The sequence below is a fragment of the Hippocampus guttulatus genome, chromosome 2, assembly GCF_054856545.1.
Source record: "Hippocampus guttulatus isolate MCC_2025c chromosome 2, RoL_Hgut_1.0, whole genome shotgun sequence".
Taxonomy (NCBI): Eukaryota; Metazoa; Chordata; class Actinopteri; order Syngnathiformes; family Syngnathidae; genus Hippocampus; species Hippocampus guttulatus.
In genome coordinates this window covers 3,322,711-3,344,691 of record NC_141262.1, presented here as the reverse complement: position 1 = coordinate 3,344,691, position 21,981 = coordinate 3,322,711, and the positions used below count along the sequence as shown (strand labels likewise).

The 21,981-nt window shown below is 42.0% G+C and overlaps 1 protein-coding gene across 2 annotated transcripts in view; it reads right to left on the bottom strand.

Annotated features, from left to right (window-relative positions):
- Positions 1 to 21,981, bottom strand: part of uvssa (UV-stimulated scaffold protein A) — a 78,304-nt gene that overhangs the window by 43,691 nt on the left and 12,632 nt on the right. For both annotated transcript variants that reach the window (XM_086131801.1, XM_086131809.1), the window contains 2 exons: positions 11,844 to 11,953; positions 9,513 to 9,641 (listed from right to left, as the gene is read on the bottom strand). In XM_086131801.1, coding sequence (XP_085987927.1) covers positions 9,513 to 9,641; positions 11,844 to 11,953 — 239 coding nt within the window. The remainder of the gene's footprint in view (positions 1 to 9,512; positions 9,642 to 11,843; positions 11,954 to 21,981) is intronic.

Here is a 21,981-nt window from a genome sequence, read left to right as displayed (position 1 = left end):
CACCAAACAGTAAAACCAAGAACAAATCTAAGTCATGCTGAGTCGAATGCCAAAGAATACAAGTGAGTTTTGAGAGGGTTTTGAAGATGGGCAGAGAGGAGGCTTGCCAAATGTTCAGTGGGAGGTCATTCCAGAGAGAGGGACCACAACAGAAAAGGCTCGATCCCCTCTGAGCCTCAGTTTAGTTCTTGGTACTTCTAATATTGTCTGGTACACAGACCTGAGGCGCCGGGCAGGTGTGTAGGGGCGGATGAGCTCAGAGAGGTAAGGTGGCGCGAGATTATTCAGAGATTTGAAAACAAATAAGAGGATCTTGAAAATAATTCTAAAATGTATGGGGAGCCAGTGAAGGGATGCCAGAGTAGGAGTTATGTGCTCCCTCTTACGAGTACCAGTCAAGAGGCGAGCAGCGGCATTCTGGACCAGCTGAAGGTGCTTAATGGAGGACTGGCGGACTCCAAAGTAAAGGGCATTGCAGTAATCGAGCCGGGATGTGACAAAGGCATGAATTACTGTCTCAAAGTGTTCATGTGAGAGGAGAGGTTTTATTTTGGCCAGCTGTCTAAGGTGAAAGAAGCTGGATTTAACAACGGCACCAATTTGCCGATCGAGTTTGAAATCACTGTCCAGTTTAAGGCCCAAGTTTGAGACTGTTGACTTAAGATAAGGAGACAGGGGGCCCAAGTCTCCAGGATGGAATGTACAAGGGCCACTGGGACCAAACAATATCACCTCTGTCTTCTTTTCATTGAATCGCAAGAAATGTGCCATCCAGGTTTTGATTTCTAGACAGGATAGGAGTGGCCTTAATGAGAAGGTGTCTTTCTTGCTCAGTGGGACATAGATCTGGCAGTCATCTGCATAGCAGTGGAAGGGAATACCAAGTGTCACGTCAGACCATTCGAGACAAGTTACATAAGCGTGGTCTGCGTGATTGACGACCTGACCACACCATTAGGCACAGGCGTCATCGTCAAAGAGCATTTACACAGGTGTGTTGCAACAGAGAGCGTCGGAAAACATGCAGGGCCCTCCATGACCTGAGTTTGACACCTATGTTCTCAAAGCTCTGTGGTAAGCAAGATCTGATGTGGCACCCAAATGTTGGGCACGAAAAATATAGTTGTGGCTTTGATGAACCCGAGTAGGGTTCTATAGAAGTTCCCATAACTTTGAAAACTCTTTACTGACAAACTGTCATGTCAGAAGACCCTGTGTTGACATAAAACAGTCTATTTGCAGAAGATACATTTCTGGGAAAGCACTTATTGTTATTTATTCGTCACATTTTTTTTTTGTCACAGAGCTGAAAGAGGCTCACCACAAGAAAGATAGAACTGTTTTTGTCAAAGACAAGGGTTACAGGAGTCCTTTTATTTTTATTTTTTGTACTCAAGGAGTGAAATGCATCGCAATTTGCTGCTACAGTATACGGTGAAAAAAATCTTTTTGGCTGAAAGTGCTGCTAAGCAAGCAGCAATTAGAGGGACTGTGTAAAGGGAAAATATTCTCTGAGGTGCAGGAAGGAGCAGAGTCAATGGCACAGCATTGTGACTATAAGAACACTTGCACAACTAAAAGGAGATCAGTTGAAGACTCACCGCGGAGTTATTGGCTGCATTAAAAACACAAAATCAGCCATCTCGTTACCTCTGAGTCCCGCGTCCTAGACGCATAATTTTCAAATTTCCAAATAATGTGTGTTTTTGGGACGCAAGGAAATTTCTCAGTCAAAACCAAAAAAAACTACGGTAAATCTTTTTTTCCAGCAACGATCACAGTTTGACCATCGCCGCCATTGTTGTTTTGATGTCGCGTTAAGTAATCTCGCATGACGAGATTTCCATTCTCGCGAGACGAGATTGGCCAGCTCGGCCTTCACCTCGCGGGAAGCAGACAATTTCCAAGTTGTGTAACGTTAAAACAAGTGTTGCGAACAAGTGTTGTGAAAGTTGATTGCAGAGATATCACAGAGGAAGCAGCTAAAGTTGGATAGCCTTGCATTATTGGAAGCAGAGAAGAGAGGAGAATTTATGAATTCAAAGAATGAACCATTGGATGAATTAAGAACCTATTTCTCAACAAATCTTGTATGCCTGAATTTAATTTTTTTTGCAGCATTTGTTTATAAGAAATAAACCTATTATCAATGTATATTGTTGTTGTTTGTGTTATTATCATATGCAATTGAATAAGTAGACCATTTAAGAATTCGAAATTTGGGACTCTCTAAATGCATAATGGGACTCATACTTTTCTGATCAGCGAGTCCCTGGGACTCGCAGGGCTCAAACTGTAAAATGATCACTGCAAAATTATCAAAAAAAAATTTTTTTTTTTCAATCAGGGTGTCCCCCGCCTAATGCCCGAAGACGGCTGGGATAGGCTCCAGCGCTCCCCCGCAACCCTAGTGAGGATTAAGCGGTTCGGAAAATGGATAGATAGATGGAAACTACATCTTTTCTTCGATTTGATTCTTCTTGGGACAATTTTTCCTTTGATCACCACCTTGGTCCAAAGATAATTTTGCTTTTTGTGGAACTCTATTCACAGTGGATTACAATTTTCTGTGGGGTAACAATTCCCAAGGATTAAAAATTTCTGAGGAATGTGGTTTTCTTTTGAATATTTATTTCTGAGGATTATAGTTTCACCTAGATTCCAATTTACTGCTGAAAACACCTTGGTGAGGACGACCATTTGCTGAAATGACACCAAGGCTGAGTGGGCCCAGCGCTGGCATGGAGGGGGGAGGTCCTCAACGACAGAGAAAACCACACGCACTCACGTTGCTTGTTCTGCAAGTGCAGTAACGATGCATGAGGAGTGCCGCTGACTAACCAGGAATTGCAGAACATCCCGACCCAAACCTATGGGAGGTTTTGGAAGGAGATAGCCCCAAATCTACAACGACTACACTTGCAAAGAAGCAAGATGGCCACAAGAAGGGGTGAGGCAGACCACGGCCCGGGACTCTCTCTATCTGTAAAGAAATCTCAGGATTACATACTTTGCTTGTTCAACTTGTTTTAGATCGAAGAGAACAGGAACCCTGGACACCGAAGATAAGAGGAGTGATTGAGGAATTAAGTCCATCCACCCGGAAGCAGGAACTCCCAACAGTAATGGAGAGGTTCCTCATTGAAGGTGAATCATTTTACTTCGAATAAACTGGCTGAGATGATGGTGTATAGTCGTCATCTATCCTGATGTTAGCACTTCCAAGAAACAAACAGATGGACACACACACAAAGATGGACAAACACACACACAACACACACTTTGATTGTTGTCCACAAATATGCCTTTACTACGCTGTGTTGTCAAAACACTTGGCGTCACCATCCGTTTAGAAGATCAACTCAAGGCTACTGGTACACAAACAAAGCCCACAGAGACAGCAGGATAAAATGCAAACAGGGCTGAAATGAACAAGGGCCCCTGTTGCTTAAGCTTGTAGCACATTAACAATTTATCACCAATATAGTGTGATTTTTGCCCATCTCATATCCATTTAGATTTTGCTCTCCTGATTGTTACTGTATGCCAAGAAATGTATCTCACACTAATGAGGAAAAAGCTTTCCCTCCTTGTCACTCTTAACTACACTCTTTTTCACTGTTCAATTGTAGCCCTCAATCTGGCCAAAACACACATGGCTTCTTTGTCTCAAGGGAGTAGTCAGGTCGATGATCAGTAAAGTGACATCTTTATATCACTAATCTTCTGTGGCAGGTCTATTAGCCAGCCCAGAGCTTTCCAAACCATTTTCTATCAAGGAGAATTTTCTCAGCTGTCTAGTTAACTACCCCTTTCTATCTTGTCCAGATCATCCATAAAAATGTCATTCTACATTCTCACCATTCCAATCATGAAATTAGACTCTACACTATTTAACATGGCACACACTGAACTACCTTAAGACACAAAATTATTTTTCTACAAAGAACAACCATATAAAAGCCACGCTTGGTTTGTGGGTCCCAGGAATGAAATAACATACTAATTTAGGGACGATAAAGAACACAAGCAAATCCATCTGATCCAGCCTGATGATCCAAATGGATCTAGCAGTTGTAATGGGGAAACCAGCTTCTCATATACAGTACAATCACAATCAATAAAAGCCCCTTGAACAAGTGTGTCTCCAGTAACAGTTTATAATTATACCCGACAAATTATATATATATATATATATATATATATATATATATATATATGTCAAACGATCAAACTATTTAATCGAATTAAAAACGCAAATGTCATAATTAACTCAAAATTAATCGTGATTACTCACATTTTTTATCGTTTCTGAATTTCCTTTTATATTTTTTGTCCTATTTTTCCCCGTTTTAATGCTCTCATCAACATGGAATAATGAATTAGTTTTCTATGTGGAAAATGTAAATATTTACTGAAACAACGATTTTCAATTTTACATGAACATTTTTCACTTGGAGCAGTTAATCACACATTATTACTGTCTATCAACAACAGTGAAAAAAATATTTTGCCACACAACAGCTCCTTTAACAGCTCTTTTTCGGGAATCAAAACAGAGCAGTATAAAATGATAAAGTGCACATCTAAGGTAAACGAGTACTCAGCCTGTAGTGGATTTAAGCCATGGTTGCATATTTCATTTTTCTCAAGATTGCCTTGAACACAGCAGTCAGGCTATGTTGATTCTGTTGGTCCTTCTTGCGCGGAAGTCTCTCTATGGTTTTGTGTACACATCATTTCAGATGACTACACTTGTTTCGAGGCACAACACAACACTGGAGACATTTTATTTTCAGTGTGTTCGCTACGACTGCCCCGCTGAACTCTCGACGTGCCTCAGCGCACAGTCATTGTCAGACGAACACAGAGAAGCTCCATCCCCTTTATTTATATGGACACGGAACACGGTAACCTTCCACACAAAATGGTTCCAAAAAAGTAACAGTCGCGTCAGTAGCATACATCGTACTCAACAGGCTACCTGCTCTTTATTCACCAGAGGCTCATCAAGCTCGTCTCTTATTTCTCTCCTGAAACAGTGTCTGCTCCCGCTTGGTGTACCTTAGCCTTCTCCGCTACGTACAATCTCTGTACACAGCTTGTAATGGAGGCTCTCGCTGGCTATCCGTAGTGGAGTCGTTAGATGCAATACGAATGATTTCAGCTTGAGTCGAGCTGTGGACAATGTTGACAGGCTTGCATGCAGTAGCCATACATTTAGCTATGGCTTCAGCAAATTGGATCTTCGTTGTGTCATCCATTTTCTTCGCTTTGAAATGATCCATAGCCGTCTGTCTGAGATGAGGGGGAGGAGTACTCACGTCAGCTGTGTGCTTGGCCATTAAGTGGTATTTCAGACTTGTTAGACTTGTGCTGTGATGATAGCTCAGTTTACGACTGCTAAACATACAGGTAACTTTGGTCTTGTCGGTGGAAGAATCTGGCAACTTTTTAAAAGTAAACTTTCCCTTCATAAACTCTTTAAGTATTCGTTTTCGGTGTCTCGCGCTGCCGTGGCTGGCAAAACAAATGTGCATGGACCTGTGCAGCGCGCTTGTTGTTTGGTTTCTGGTTTATTTATAGAGCAACGTAACATCCGCTGTGACGTGTGACGCGTTAATCTCGCGAGAAAAAATTGAATCACGTTAAAATTCATTTAAATTAATGCCGATAAAAACGCGCTAAACTGACAGCTCTAAATATATATATATATATTCAGTGTATGTATGTATGTATACAGTATGTTTTTATTGTTTATATGTACGTCTGTATAAATAGATAGCGAAAAAGATAGAATCAACCCCATGACATTTGTACTACGAGGTGGATATGCTAACCAGTCAATGATCCCCTTAATTTTATGGGATACTTAAGTAACTAGCGGCCCGGTGGTCCAGTGGTTAGTGTGCCGACCTCACAGTGCAGAGGTGCAGGTTTCAGTTCCAGCTCCAGCCTTCCTGTGTGGAGTTTGCATGTTCCCCCGGTACCTGCGTGGATTTTCTCCGGGTACTCCAGTTTCCTCCCACATTCCAAAAACATGCATTTCAGGCTGATTGAACACTCTAAATTGTCCCTAGTTGTGAATGTGAGCGTGGATGATTGTTCGTCTCTGTGTGCCCATCAATTGGCTGGTAACTGGTTTAGGGTGTCCCATTCCTACTGCCTGAAGACAGCTGGGATTGGCTCCAGCACCTTTGTGAGGATGAAGCGGATTGGAAAATGGATGGATGTACTTAACTAACTCTCAGTTCCAAATATGTGTCTGTGCTCCGCACCGACTCTCCTCTCTCCTTTCTCCTCATCCTTGACTCCACCAGCCATCCATCCAACCGCACTAGGGCTGTCCAAAAGTGCCAACATCTCTGCTGAATGGGGCTGTGAAAATTGCTGCCCATTGCAGGCGCAGAAAACACAATTATCATGGGGCTGTCGAGCGGCGACGGTCAAATAGCGCCGACATTCCTCTATCAAAATCAGTGCTGGTAAACACGTGCTGCCGAGAAACCGCAGCCATCAAGCAAAGATTCTTCTCCTTCAACGAATGTCATGAAAACGGTCCTCAACAGGTCCACACAAAGAATAACAGACACCATATCACAAAACAAAAGGCTGCCAACTCAGGAGACATCCTGACATTTCTCTCAAGAACACCTTGATAATCTTGGAATTTCACTAAACCCTGCACAGATTCAAGACACCCTGTGCCAGACGTAGACACTTCCAAAACAAAGTTCTGGTTGTCAAAATCGGAAAAAGAGAACATATTAAGATTTTGAAGCCAATCTTTTCAGTGGTAGCTTCAAATATTCAATCATGGTCTGATCCGTCATCCATCATAAATCAAGCTTTGGCGGCACATAGAGCCGAGCCAATCAGAAGCCATAGTAGCGGAACCAATGAGAGGACGGATAAATTCACTCGTTACAGGGCCTGCGAGTGAATCTACAGTCTGATTGGCTAAAAGAAGAACCAGCGATTTCAGTGGTGTGTGTGTGTGTGTGTGTGTTCGACACATGCTATCGAGGTCCAGAAGGTGTGGGGAAATAATATGTGTATCGAAGCTTAAATCTTATTGGACCAAAAAAAAAACCCCTAAAAAAACCAAAACCAAAAAGAACTCCAAACATTTTTAATGACCCACAGAGGTCTGGAATCCTCCGGGTCAAAGAGGAAAAGAAACAACTGTTATGGACACAACGTTCAAAAGCAAACATCTGTGATGGTATGGGCTGTGTTTAGTGCCAATGGCATGGGTAACATACACCTCTGTGAAGGCACCATTAATGCTGTAAGGTACATCAAGGTTTGCATCGCTGTTTTTGCATCAAAATTAATATTTTGCACCTCATTACTGTATTACATATTAAAAAACAGCTGAAAATGAAAGGCTGACCGTCCAAAGTAGTGATGTGTATTGGAAGCAGTTCTCATGTTCATTTTCAAAAGCCTCCACATTTTCCAATTTCAAATTGCCTAAGACTAATTGTCAATTCGTCACTGACTGCAGCAGCCGAATGCTTTGAGGCAGTAAGAACTCACAGAGCAGACTCAACTTTCAGGAATAGTGAAAAATCTGAGGTAAAGCAGGAAAAGGATGGATATCTGGACACACAGATCAGCCACTCAATGTGGAAGCAGTTCTCCATCCATTCTCTAATCCGCTTATCCTCATAAAGATCGCAGGGCGTTCTGGAGCCTATCTTCGTGAAGTAGGTGGGGGACACCCTGAAGTGGTTGCCAGCCAATCGCAGGGCACACATAGACAAACATCCGCGCTTCCACTCACACACCCAGGGACAATTTAGAGTGTTCCATTAACTTGCCATGCATGTTTTTAGAATGTGGGAGGAAACCAGCGTACCCGAAGAAAACCCACACAGGCAAGGGCAGAACATGCAAACTCCACACAGGTAGGCTGGAGCTGGAATCAAACCCTGCACAGTGAGGCCGACATGCTTTTCTCTGGATGCCGTTTTCTTTCAATTGCTTGCATTTAACCATTTTTTAAAAATACTTTTTGGGGGGAGCTCTATGGAGAGTAAATAAAAAAAATAATAATAAATGTAAATAAATTTGACTTTTTGACTGTATTTCATTACAGCAAAACTTTTAAAAATAAATTTAGCTTCTCGACAAGAAAATCAAGTTTACTGTTATATACTATATTAATTTAAGGATAAAAAAACAATTGTTTTATGTGTGTTTAAAACTGTTCATTCATTGTATTGTTATATTTTATTGTTTAATAAAATCCTTGCTTGAGTTCCCTGGGATTAACATGCCCAAAAAAAAATTGCTCCACAAAATTAGAAGGTTGCTCTTCAAATGAAGTTGTTGATTCACAAAGTGCTCTTCAAAGAAAAAATATACAGTATATATGTATTTTGAGCCGTGTGTGTGAGGGGGGTGTATGTGTAGATAGAATGATCGACAGAGCGTCAGACAAAGTGATTGATCCTGCAGGAGCTCAGCAGTAAGTTGAGGTAAATTTGAATGGTTTGAATCTGTAACAAGATGTGAAAGGACCAGGTAAGCATGTAAAATTACTGCATTGATTTGAGAGTAATGTCATGAAAAATGTGTAATCGTGAAAAATAGTTCCCAAGATGTTTTGAATGAGCTCAAGTGCTCAAAGTTGGAAAGATGAGCTTTTTTTTGTTGTCCATTCACATAAATGTATTTGCTTGTTGCTGTTTTTTTAATTCATGACGAAAATGTGGGGTTGTGGGACAGCTGGGAAATTTTGGAATGTGGAAAATAGTTCCCTGAATGTTGAACATTTTATGAATATTTGGAAGTTTGAATTGATTGGGAAATGTGCAATCCTATTCAACATTGACGTCATAATGATATATTTTTGTTTCAGCGAGAAAGAAAATGTACATTGATTTTGAGCCATACTGTGTTGCATTTTGGAGATTCCTATATTACAATGTGCAAGATGGGAAGGTGAACATGCGGAGAAAATAAAGACTACTTGTGGTTTATCCAGCAAAGCAATGACTTTCAAAGTGTGGTGGTCTGCAGGCTCCCTCTAGCGGTACACTAAAGGATTACAGCCAAAGTAAAGTGCAGTTATATTTTTAATTTTGGCAATCATTTTGCATTTCATCTTTCAGAATTGTTTGTTTAAAATCATTTAGTCCGGTGCATTGGTATTTTACTGTTATGTGAATTAAAGTTTAATCGAACCATGAGTCAAACTTTTTTTTCCCCTATGTTTAACCGAAGTGTGTTTTTATGTTCAAACTGCATGTTAAGTGTCTTATAATAATGTTAAATATCCCTTTTAGAAATAAAATCTCTGCGCCACAGAATTTTAATGTTGGCCTTAAGGGTGGTGCTTTGACAGCCAAGCATTAATTGGGTGATACTTTGTGTAAAATGTTTGAGAACCACTACATCTAGAGTCAAGTCATCAATGTTTTAGACAAAATAATATAATTAACTCATCATTCAAAGTCACATTTAAAATCAACATTCACAAAATGTACAAAATGTTAACTCACCGTTTTGTTAACTCTGTTCTGAGAGTCAATGTTCAACTTGCTCAATTTCAGCAGGGAAGCTTCGAGGGAGCTTTTAAGATACAGTGCTCGACTCAAGAGATGCTGATTAGCACCAGACTTCGTGAAGACCTATGAACACACAAACAAATGCGCTTTATCCGTTGCCAACATACATGTGTATTCATCAGATTACTCCAGATTAAAATCACACTGATGCCGGGAATAATATGGGAAAAGAGAATAAAGAGGGCAGGGGGTGATTTGGGGGACAACATTTAAACAACAAAATTATTCAAATATTGCCGATAAACCTCAAATGCATTTTCTTTGAAAACCAGGAGTTGGATCTCCCAAAAACCTCCAACCTCCCTTCCCCCAAATAGGAGGGTTTTTTTTTAAAAACATCTTGAACATCTCTGAATCTGTGAATCCACAGGCACAAACGATGTAGGGTTCCATTGTTGACTGGAAAATAGAGGTCTACAGTAATCCCTCGTTTATCACGGTCAATGGGGACCAAAACCACTCGCGATAAACGAAAATCCGCGAAGTCGCGTCCAATTAACATAAACAGGTAAAAAACAACTTTTTTTGAAGTCCGCAAATGGTCCGCGAGAAGCTGCAAAACAACAGCGAGTCACATAGAGCAACATATACAGTACTGTACTCCATGTATATGTTTAAAAAATAATAATAATAAAATTAATATGTTTGAAAAATCCACGATGCACTGAACCCGCGCTAAACGAACCGCGAAGTAGTGATGGATCACTGTATATCATTTATTTGTTTGTTTGTTTTTGTGATAAAAAAAAAATTAAATTAAAAAAATCCTCGTCTCACCACTCGGGTGGTGTCCGTCCATTCCTCATTCAGCTCGGGTCCTCAATGTCTGTTCCTTAGCAGACATTGAGGACAGCTACAAGTACCTCGGTATACCACAAGCCAATGGCAACCTCGAACTGGCAACAAGGAAAGCGGCTACGGCCAAATACCTCCAGCGAGTGAGGCAAGTCCTAAGAAGCCAGCTCAATGGCAAGAATAAGACCCAGGCAATAAACAGCTATGCCCTGCCAGTGATCAGATACCCTGCAGGAATAATAAGGTGGCCAAAGGAAGTGATTCAGACCACGGACGTTAAGACCCGAAATTAAGACCCCTAACCATGTATGGAGGGTTCCATCCCAAATCCAGCACCCTGAGACTGTACGCAAGCCGAAAGGAAGGAGGCCGGGGACTAGTGAGTGTGAGAGCCACTGTCCAGGATGAAACATTCAAGCTCCATGAATACATCAAGCAGAAGGCTCCAACGGATGACGTACTCAGAGAATGTCTCAGACAATGGGGAACAGAGGATGAGGCGCTAGAAGAGGGACCATCATGGGAGGACAAGCCCCTACATGGTATGTACCACCGGACCATAACTGAAGTGGCTGATCTCAAGAAGTCCTATCAGTGGCTCGAGAGGGCTGGCCTGAAGGACAGCACAGAGGCACTCATTCTGGCTGCTCAGGAGCAGGCCCTGAGCACCAGAGCCATTGAGGCCCAGATATACCACACCAGACAAGACCCAAGGTGTAGGATGTGCAAAGAGGCACCCGAGACGATCCAACACATCACTGCAGGGTGTAAGATGCTGGCAGGGAAAGACTTCATGGAACGCCATAACCAGGTGGCTGGCATAGTCTACCGAAACATCTGTGCAGAGTATGGACTGGAAACCCCAAGGTCAAAATGGGAAACACCTCCGAAGGTGGTGGAGAATGACAGAGCGAAGATCCTGTGGGACTTCCAGATCCAGACTGACAAGATGGTAATGGTGCACCAACCAGATTTCGTGATCATAGATAAAGGGCAAAGGAAAGCCGTTGTAGTGGATGTAGCGGTCCCAAGTGATGGAAACATCAGAAAGAAGGAACACGAGAAACACCAAGGGCTCGGAGAGGGGCTGGAGAGAGCCTGGAAGGTAAAGGTGACAGTCGTGCCTGCGGTGGTCGGAGCACTCGGGGCAGTGACCCCCAAACTGGATGAGTGGTTGCAACAGATCCCGGGAACAACATCGGACATCTCAGTCCAGAAATGTGCAGTGCTGGGAACAGCAAGGATACTGCGTAGAACCCTCAAGCGTCCTGGCTTCTGGTAGAGGACCCAAGCTGAATGAGGGACGGACACCACCCGAGGGGTGAGACGAGGATTTTTTTATATATACATGTACGGTATGTAGTGTATAGTATATCACTGGAAAAAAGTTATTGTACATCCCTACAGTTAATATTTACATATATGACAACTGGTTAATTTATTTATAAGTGATGTTCTACATCTACAAACCTGAACCCATCGGCGCACAGCTGGTAGGTGCTTGGTTGACAGTAGTCTTTGTAGATCTAACAATGTGGAAACTACAGCTTCATTATCCTCTGTCTCTTCTACATGAAGACCTGTGTCAAATAAAAATAAGACACATTAGAAAATCCTACTATTTCCACCTCTACTGATGAAAATAATGCAATTACAAGACAAATCAATTGAAAAAAAATGTATACGAGAAACAATGAAAGGTATTAATATGGTTAAAAAAACAAGAACTCACAGTGAACCAAAGGCTTTGAATTCAACTAATTAGTACTGTGTTGAAATGACAAGTGTTTAAAGAGCAAAAATGCAAGCTCAAAAAAAAAAAAAAAAAAAAAACAACATTAGACATTTTTGAAAATGCCTCCTTACCATTTTGATCTAAATAATAAAGGACCAGGAGTGTCAAAAATAAACAAACAAAATTATAATCAATAAATAATCAAATGTGCCCAGAACTATTTAATTAGTCACATCATCATAATCATTCTCTTCCGCATATCCGAGGTCAGGTCAGGGGACAGCAGCTCACACGGGAAAGCCCATACTTCCCTCCCCCTTGTCCGGGGGTCGGCAACACGCGGCTCTCGAGCCGCATGCGGCTCATTTGCGCCCCCCAATGGCTCCCTCGAGCTTTTTCAAAAATGTTTGAAAATGGAAAAAGATTGGAGGGGAATATATATATTTTTTGTTTAAATATGGTTTCTGTCACAGGACAAACATGACACAAACATGAACGTTTTCCGATGCTGTAAAAAGCCTGCGACATGTCGGGATGTCAGTCAGGGGGCTGTTGTAAAAAATAATAACAATAATAATAATAATTTTTTTTAAAAAAGGTTCTTTTCATGTACAATTTACCGAGGGTACTTGCTAAGAATGGGAATCTGGGCGGCTAAGAGAAGCATTTTTAAACGGTACATGTGAGCTACGATAGCACGCTGTGAAAGTGTGTCCCGTGCCTCGTTCATCTTGGCTGTTGCTGATTATGGCATGTGTGTGTAAGTGTGTGCGTATCTTCATTTGGGAAATGAGCATGGTACATGTCCTTTATGTAGGACATTTCAATTCAATGAAAAGAAGACAGAGGTGATATTGCTGGTCCCAGTGGCCCTTGTACATCCCATCCTGTAGACTTGGGCCCCCTGTCTCCTTATCTTAAGTCAACAGTCTCAAACTTGGGCCTTAAAGTGGACAGTGATTTCAAACTTGATCGGCAAATTGGTGCCGTTGTTAAATCCAGCTTCTTTCACCTTAGACAGCTGGCCAAAATAAAACCTCTCCTCTCACATGAACACTTTGAGACAGTAATTCATGCCTTTGTCACATCCCGGCTCGATTACTGCAATGCCCTTTACTTTGGAGTCTGCCAGTCCTCCATTAAGCGCCTTCAGCTGGTCCAGAATGCTGCTGCTCGCCTCTTAACTGGTACTCGTAAGAGGGAGCACATAACTCCTACTCTGGCATCCCTTCACTGGCTCCCCATACATTTTAGAGTTATTTTCAAGATCCTCTTATTTGTTTTCAAATCTCTGAATAATCTCGCGCCACCTACCTCTCTGAGCTCGTCCGCCCCTACACAACTGCCCGGCGCCTCAGGTCTGTGGACCAGACATTATTAGAAGTACCAAGAACTAAACTGAGGCTCAGAGGGGATCGAGCCTTTTCTGTTGCTGGTCCCTCTCTCTGGAATGACCTGCCACTGAACATTCGGCAAGCCTCCTCGCTGCCCATCTTCAAAACCCTCCTCAAAACTCATTTGTATTCTTTGGCATTCGACTCAGCATGACTTAGATTTGTTCTTGGTTTTTCTGTTTGGTGCTTTCTACCGCCTTCATTACCGATTTGTCTTACTGTTTATTGTGCATGTTAAATTGCTCCATGTACAGCACTTTGTATGCAGCGATGGCTGTTTGAAAGTGCTCTATAAATACAGTTGACTTGACTTGACTTATGAACCCTCAAGTATGTTGACAAAATGCACGTATAACAACACAATCAATAAAATGCAAAAATATACTATCCAAAATCTGTTTATATAACAAAAACTGCAATACAGGTGTATCCAAAAAAATCACAACAGTACAATACATACAGTATTTTAATGTTTATTTTTTCCTGTCTTGGGAAAAAATGTGTTTATTTTGGATTGTTTTGTTGGATGCATTCTTTGGTTTATTACAATGTTTGCCTGCGTGTCATACATTTTTCTTGCTAGTTGCAAGTAACTGTCCCGTTGATCACCGATGTCTGGTGATTCTTGTGCATACTGAAGGATTTTTGTTCCCATTTGCATTGCTTCCTTGCTGGATGGTGGCTTGTCATCAGGAGTTGAATCAATGCCTTGTTTTTTAAAGTTTCGTAGATTTGCGTCTTTCCGACTCAAAGTGTCTCCTGGATGCTTTTTACTTTGTGTCCAGCCTCGCTCAAACGGATGCCTTTCACTCGCTCCGCTCCAGTCATGACAGTTGTTCTACGTTTCGATGCCATGATCTACAGGCCGCAAGTGAATAAAGTTAAAATCTTTCGCAATTACAGTAAAACGCACGCCAATAAAAAGTCACTTACACGTCGTCGTTTCGAATCTGATGAATGAAAACGGCAAAGTGAACACGTTTCTTCCGTCGTGTCGAGTGGGCACTGCTTTTTAAGCTAGTGCCGCGATCTACGGGGAATTTCCGCTTACGTAAGTTCCGATAACATATAATGTCGTAGTCAAAGTGTTAATGCATAGGTTTTTATTCCAGGTGAAGGAAATTCCTTTTCATAGAATTCCGGGGATGGGAATGTCTACTGTATAGCTCATAAAAATACATACAGCATGTGTTGCCTTCATTATAAGGCTTTTTATTTTTTGCAGCTCCAGACATATTTGTTTTATGTTTATTTTGGTCCAATATGGCTCTTTCAACATTTTGGGTTGCTGACCCCTGCGCTAGCCCCTTTGTTCAGCTCCTCCTGGGGGATCATAAAGTGCTCCCAAGCCAGTCGGGAGACAGTCTCAATCGTGTCACGGGTCGTCCTTGGGGCCTCCTCCCAGTGGGACATGCCCAGATCATCTCACCAGGGAAGCGTGCAGGAGCAACCTGAGCCCCTCCCAGATGACCACGGTTCTCACTTTATCTATAAAGCCCAGTTCACACAGCAGGATATTTAGCCCGGTTTCAGCCAAAAATATTGCCTTTCGACGATCGTAAGACCTCTCCAATTACCGTAATAGCTCAGATTTTTTTTTTTTCTGAACAGATATTTCTGCTGTGCGTGGCGTGTTCAGATTAATCTCTCTCAAATAGGGGATATTCAACATGTGCCCCAAGGACAAACAAGTACGCAGCGGGTTGACAGTGATGTGCAGCCAATGAGAAAGTGACGAGGTGTTAAGGGAGTAAGGCGGGAAAACCAAAATCAAATGGTGCAGCAGAAAGTATGTGCTCGCGCTGTCTCAGCTCCTTTGACCAATGGATTTCTTTCAATTGCTTTTTTTCTACTAAAAACAAACCATAAACTGTCGCACTGCCTCCTCTTTGTTTCGTCTGGTGTCAGGTTTAATCTTTAGGAGGTTTTGTGAAATTTCTTGTCTGATGTGCGAATATTCATAAATGAAATCGGTTCATGTGCACGAAGAGTTGATTTTACTGTGAAGCTGCACACCGTACAGTGCATGTAAAACAGTGATCCCCCCTCATTATATGTGTGGTGTCAACACTTAAAATGTTGCTGTGTAATCCAGGTTTTAGAGAGAACTTGGACACCCGGAGAAACTCATTTCGGCTGCTTGTATCCGGGATCATATTCTTTTGGTCACAATTCACAGCTTGTGACCATAGGTGAGGGTGGGAGCATAGATCACCCGGTAAATTGAGAGTTTTGCTGACAACCAATCGAAAATCATTTCCAGAACAATTTGCCTGAATTTCCATCTTTTCTACCTTTTGTCAAGAACTTAACCGCGGGACCCCACAGTAAATTTTGTAAAATGATTGGAAAAAAAAAATCTGCAAACTCAAATTACCCAGCATCATCATGACTGTATAATCGTAATCTGTTATTTTAATAAATATATTGCATCAACCATGTAATTTTGAGAATGCAGTCATAAAATTAAATGTACAATTATTTATTCCTTCACATGTAATTTATTGTGCTCCAACAGCGATACATCCATCCATTTTCTGAACTGCTCTTCTTCACTAGAATAGTTTTACCAAAAATGTTTTTTTAATTTTTATTTAATTTTGTTTTATTTTATTATATTTTGTTTAAAGGAGGAGGTCAAAAATACATAAATTGCTCCTGAATCTGCGAATCAACGTACCCACTTCTCTAGAGCTCTGAACAGACTGTGACTGGGAGGCTGAGGAGTCTGATCCTCCTGTAGTTGGAACACACCCTCCAGTCCCCTTTCTGAAAAAAAGGAACCATCTCCCCACTCTGCCAATTCAGAGGCACTGCCCTGATGTCTGTGTGATATTGCAGAGCAGTGTCAACCAGTACTGTCCCACAACATTCAGCGCCTTCAGGAACTTTAGGCATCCCACCACCCAGGGCCTTGCCACGAAGGAGCTTTTTAACCACCTCGGTGACCTCAACCCCAGAGGTAGGAAAGCCCTCCTCAGAGATCCCAGACTCTGCTTCCTCATGAGAAGACATGTGGGTGGAATTGAGGAGGTCTTAGAAGTATTGTGCCGTGCGACAAAACATTGATTCAAGGTATGCCGAGTCGAGATTAGCAGTGCCCCATTCCCACTATACACAGTGTTGACTCTGCACTGCTTCTTCCACCTGAGATGCTGGATGGAGCACCAGAATTTCTTCTGGCTGTCCGGAAGTTAACTCCTCCCATGCCCGAGTTCTCATCTCGGTGACCGTCAAGGCTGTATTCCGATTGGCCAGCCAGAACCCATTCGCTGCGTCTGGAGTCCCACAGGCCAAAAATGCCCGAAAGGACACATTTTCAGCTTTACAGCATCTTCTCACCACTCGTGAACACCAACAGGTTTGGAGATTGTCACCACAACCACCTTAAGGCCACTGAGCGTCCATTTAACAATGGAGACACACTGGTACACTCTGACTCCATGTGTCTGGCCTCCCCCGGGATGTGGGTGAAGTTCTGCCTGAAGTGGGAGCTGAAATTCTTTCCGGCAGGGGATTCTGCCATATGTTCCCAGCAGACCCTCAACAGGGATCCTCCCCCACCATTGGAGCCTACACAACAGCAGGTAGTGATCATTTGGACAGCTATGCCCCACTCTTAATCTGAGTGTCCAAAACATGCGACTGCAAATCTGATGATAGGATCACAAAGTCAGTCATCAAACCCCAGCCTATGGTGTCCGAGTGCCAACTGCTCGTATGGACATTCTTATGTTTGAACAACAAGGGTTGGTCATGGACAATCTGTGACAAGCACAAAAATTCAAGAACACAACACTAATTGTGTGATCTGATTGGTGGAAGGACGGGCGAGGGGGCGGACTGGAACACAATCAAGACAGACATGACAGCGAGGGTGACTACACACTTTTGATGAGTGATTCAAATAGCTCATTTATCTTGGGAACTGGCTACAATTACTCATTTCATGTCACGCTTCTTAATTTTTATGGTCAAAACTTTGACAAACCTGCTTTTTTGTAAGATATTTAATTTATTGTCTGATGTCTGATAGACATCGAATCATATGTGGTGATTTTAATTGTGTGCTTGATACTCATTTGGATATATCAGCACAATCAAATCTGTCACCTACTTCCTCCTCCATTAGTTTAAATAATTTGATGACCGCCACAAATTTGGTTGGAATTAGGAGAGTGCAAAACCTGACATACAGAGAATATTCATTATTTTCTCAAATGCATAAATCTTATTCGAAAACAGACCACTTCCGACTTGATGCGAATAGAATAAAAAAGTGATTTTCTCAAAATATAATTACCGTATTTTCTGCACTATCGGGCGCACCAAAAAGTCTTCAATTTTCTTAAAAGCTCACCAAGCGCCTTAAAATCCGCTGCTTCTTTTGTATGGTCATTACGGTAATACATCGACTCCAAGATGGCTCCTTCCTAGAGACATGCTTCCAATGTTATAGCTTGCTGTTGGTTCAGTGAACTGTGTCGCTGCTTTATTAAATACGTTATTGTTGCAGCTCCGAAAAAAAGGAGAGCTGTGGTGTTAAACAGTCGCAACAAATACAGGTATGTCTTTGACTGTCTACGTGCCTTCTTCCGTTCGACTCGAGAGGCGTTCAAGACCGCCTTCGAAAAACGTGAACGAATGATTACTTCAATGAAACTACGAAAATTGAAAATAATACATCAAAACTCAAAAGCAATCAAGGATATCACAAAATAAATTCTATAGTTACCCCGATAGAATTTATATTGTGATTTCATCATTTGTGAATACACAACAAAGGAATAAATAACTACTACTGACATCTGATCGTAGTCGTCGTGGCGCTATGATCAAGGAAATGCCAATGCGTTTTTCGGAGGCGGTCATGAACGCCTCTCGAGTTGAACGGAATAAGAGAAGGCACGGAGACGGACAAAGACTCACCTGTAATTGTTGAAAAAAGGAGAACTTTTTTTTTTTTAAACGCAGACTTTATGAATGGTTTTCACAGTCTCAACAAAATACAGATACTGTACGTCTTTGTCCGTATCGTGCCTTCTTCCGTTCCACTCGATAGGGGTTCATGGCCTCCTCCGAAAAACGTAAATTAATTATTACTTCAATGAAACCCCGAAGAAAATCAAGCGAGGAAATCACAAAATAAATTCTGTAGGGGGATACAGAATTGATTTGGTGATTTCCTCGCTTGATTTTCTGTTTTGATGCATTATTTTCAATTTTCGAAGTTTCATTTAAGTCCAGCAATAGTTAATTTACGTTTTTCAGAGACAGTCATGAAGCCTCTCAATTTGAACGGATGCCTCTCCAGTTGAATGGAAGGAGCGTAGCACCATCTAATGGAAGCATTGTAGATTGCGCCTTATAATGTGAAGCGTCCAATGTATGAAAAAAAAAAATACAAAATAGCCATTCATTGAAGGTACGCGTCATAATCCAGTGTGTCTTTTAGTGCGGAAAATACGGTCTATATTAATCTGACCACGGTCATTAGTCCTTGATTTTAATTATAAATCAAGGTGCATTGTGTTGTATAAGAAGTCTTGCTTTTGCTGGCGCTTTTCACTAATCTGTGCTTTTTGATCATCATTTTGTTAATTCATTGATGCAAAACTTTCTGACTTCTTGGCCTTAAATGATAATCATTCTGTTTTAAGGTCTCCAAACACCTACCATGTTATTTGAAGCAAATATTTCACGGTTACTAAAGGAGGGCATGGACTTCAGACATGAAGATTTTTGCAAAGACATTGTCAAACAGGCTAAACACATCTATATTTAATCCATTATCCATGCATGTCAGGCTTTCTTTGTTGCTGATACTTTGATTGTTTTTTATTGTTTAATGTGAAAAGATTCATGAACATCATGTATCATAAACATGAGAAGAGCTCTAAGATGGCCGCCATTTGCGCTGACGAGGAACAGACATTTGATCAAGATGAGTGCACATATGGTGAACGTAATTTATTTTGTGATTTAGGACACTGTATGATTGCCCATCCTCCTCAAGCCTTACAAATCGATTGGGATCAACATGTTTTTTATTGCACCATGGAACTCACCACGGCTGTCCCCTGAGTCCATTGCTTTTTGCACTTGTTACTCAACCGCTCGCTGTCAGCATTAGAAATTACCCATTGACTGACCCCATCTGATTAGGGAATGTGGATAACCCCATTTCACTGTATGCATATGAAGAAGTTATTTTTCTGTCTCAACCTGAGCAATCTGTTCCTGTTTTGCTTAAATTTTTAATATCAAGTTTCAGGATATACAATTAACTAGCAGAAGAGTGACTTTGTGTCATTGGGTGCTGATCTTGATACGGAATGTATTGAATCTCTCCCACTCAAAGTCACAGATAAATTTAAATATATCGGGTTAGCTTTGCTAAAAGACGCCAGGCTAATTTTTAATTTGAATCTCTCCTCAATAGTGGGAAAGGTGAAAAAAGACATTGAAAAATGGAGGGTCCCAAGAGTGTTGGTACAATACCGGCCTGCCAGCAGTCCGAGACCTGTGTCCCATTGAAAATATGTGGTTCATTATGAAGTGACAAATACGACCGTGGAGAGCCCAGGCTGTTGAACAACTGAAGTTGTAAAAAAGGAAGAAAGGGAAAGAATTCTAACCCCAATGCTTTAACACTGAATGTTGTTTGTTCCCAAACGCTTATTGAGTTTTATTAAAAGAAAAGGTGCCATAACATACTCCCTGGAGGGTTCCCCCAAGAAAACTTGCTAAGCCTGGTGAGAACCCGACTGTCTTAAAAAAAAAAAAAAAAAGTGTATATTATAGATATATATGTATATATATTAGAGCTGTCAGTTTAGTGCGTTTTTATCGGCATTAATTTAAATGAATTTTAACGGGATTCAATTTTTTCTTGCGAGATTAACGCGGCACACGTCACAGCGGATGTTACGTTGCTCTATAAATACACCAGAAACAAAACAACAAGCGCGCTGCACAGGGCCATGCACGTTTGTTTTGCCAGCCACGGCAGCGCGAGACACCGAAAACGGATACTTAAAGAGTTTATGAATGGAAGGTTTACTATTAAAAAGTTGCCAGATTCTTCCACCGACAAGACCAAAGTTACCTGTATGTTTTGCAGTCGTAAACTGAGCTATCATCATAGCACATTGAGTCTGAAATACCACTTAATGGCAAAGCACACAGCTGATGTGAGTACTCCGCCCCCTCGTCTAAGACAGCCAGCTATGGTTCATTTCAAAGCGAAGAAAATGGATAACATGACGAAGAACAAATTTGCTGAAGCCATAGCTAAATTTATGGCTACTGCATGCAAGCCTGTCAACATTGTCCACAGCTCGACTCAAGCTGAAATCATTCGCATTGCATCTCATGACTCCACTACGGATTGAGCCTCCATTACAAGCCGTGTACAGAGATTGTACGTAGAGAAGGCTAAGGTACACCAAGCGGGAGAAGACACTGTTTCGGGAGAGAAATAAGAGACTAGGTTGATGAGCCTCTGGTGAATAAAGAGCAGGTAGCCTGTCGAATACGATGTATACCACTGACGCGATTGGTACTTGTTTGGAACTATTTTGTGTGGAAGGTTACAGTGTTCCGTGGCTATATAAATAAAGCGGGTGGAGCTTCTCTGTGTTCGTCTGACAGCGACGATGCGCTGAGGCACGTCGAGAGTTCAGCGGTGCAGTGGTACCGACCTAGTGAACACACTGAAAATAAAATGTCTCCAGTGTTGTCATCTAACCAAGTGTAGTCATACGAAATGATGTCTACAGAAAACCATAGAGAGACTTCCGCGCAAGATGGACCAACAGAATCAACATAGCCTGACTGCTGTGTTCAAAGCAAACTTGAGAAAAACGAAGTCTGCAACCATGGCTTAAATCCACTATCGGCTGAGTACTAGTTTACCTTAGATGTGCACTTTATAATGTTATATTGCTCTGTTTTGATTCCATAAAAAGAGCTGTTAAAGCAGCTGTTCCATCCATCCATCCATTTTCCACCGCGTATCCGGGGTCGAGTCGCGGGGGCAGCAGCTTTAGGAGAGAAGCCCAGATTTCCCTCTCCCCAGACACTTCTTTGAGCTCTTCCTGGCAGATCCAGAGGCGTTCCCATGCCAGCTGGGTGACATAGCTCTCCAGCGTGTCCTAGGTCATCCCCGGGGTCTCCTGCCAGTGGGACATGCCCGGAACACCTCACCAGGGAGGTGTCCAGGAGGCATCCTAATTAGACCTTACCAGGGAGGCTGAGGAGTGTGATCCCTCTGAAGTTGGAACACACCCTCCGGTCCCCCTTTTTAAAAAGAGGGACCACCACCCCGGTCTGCCAATCCAGAGGCACTCTCCCCGATGACCACGCGATGCTGCAGAGGCGTGTCAACCAGGACAGCCCCACAGCATCCAGAGCCTTGAGGAACTCCGGGCGGATCTCATCCACCCCTGGGGCCTTGCCACCGAGGAGCTTTTTAACC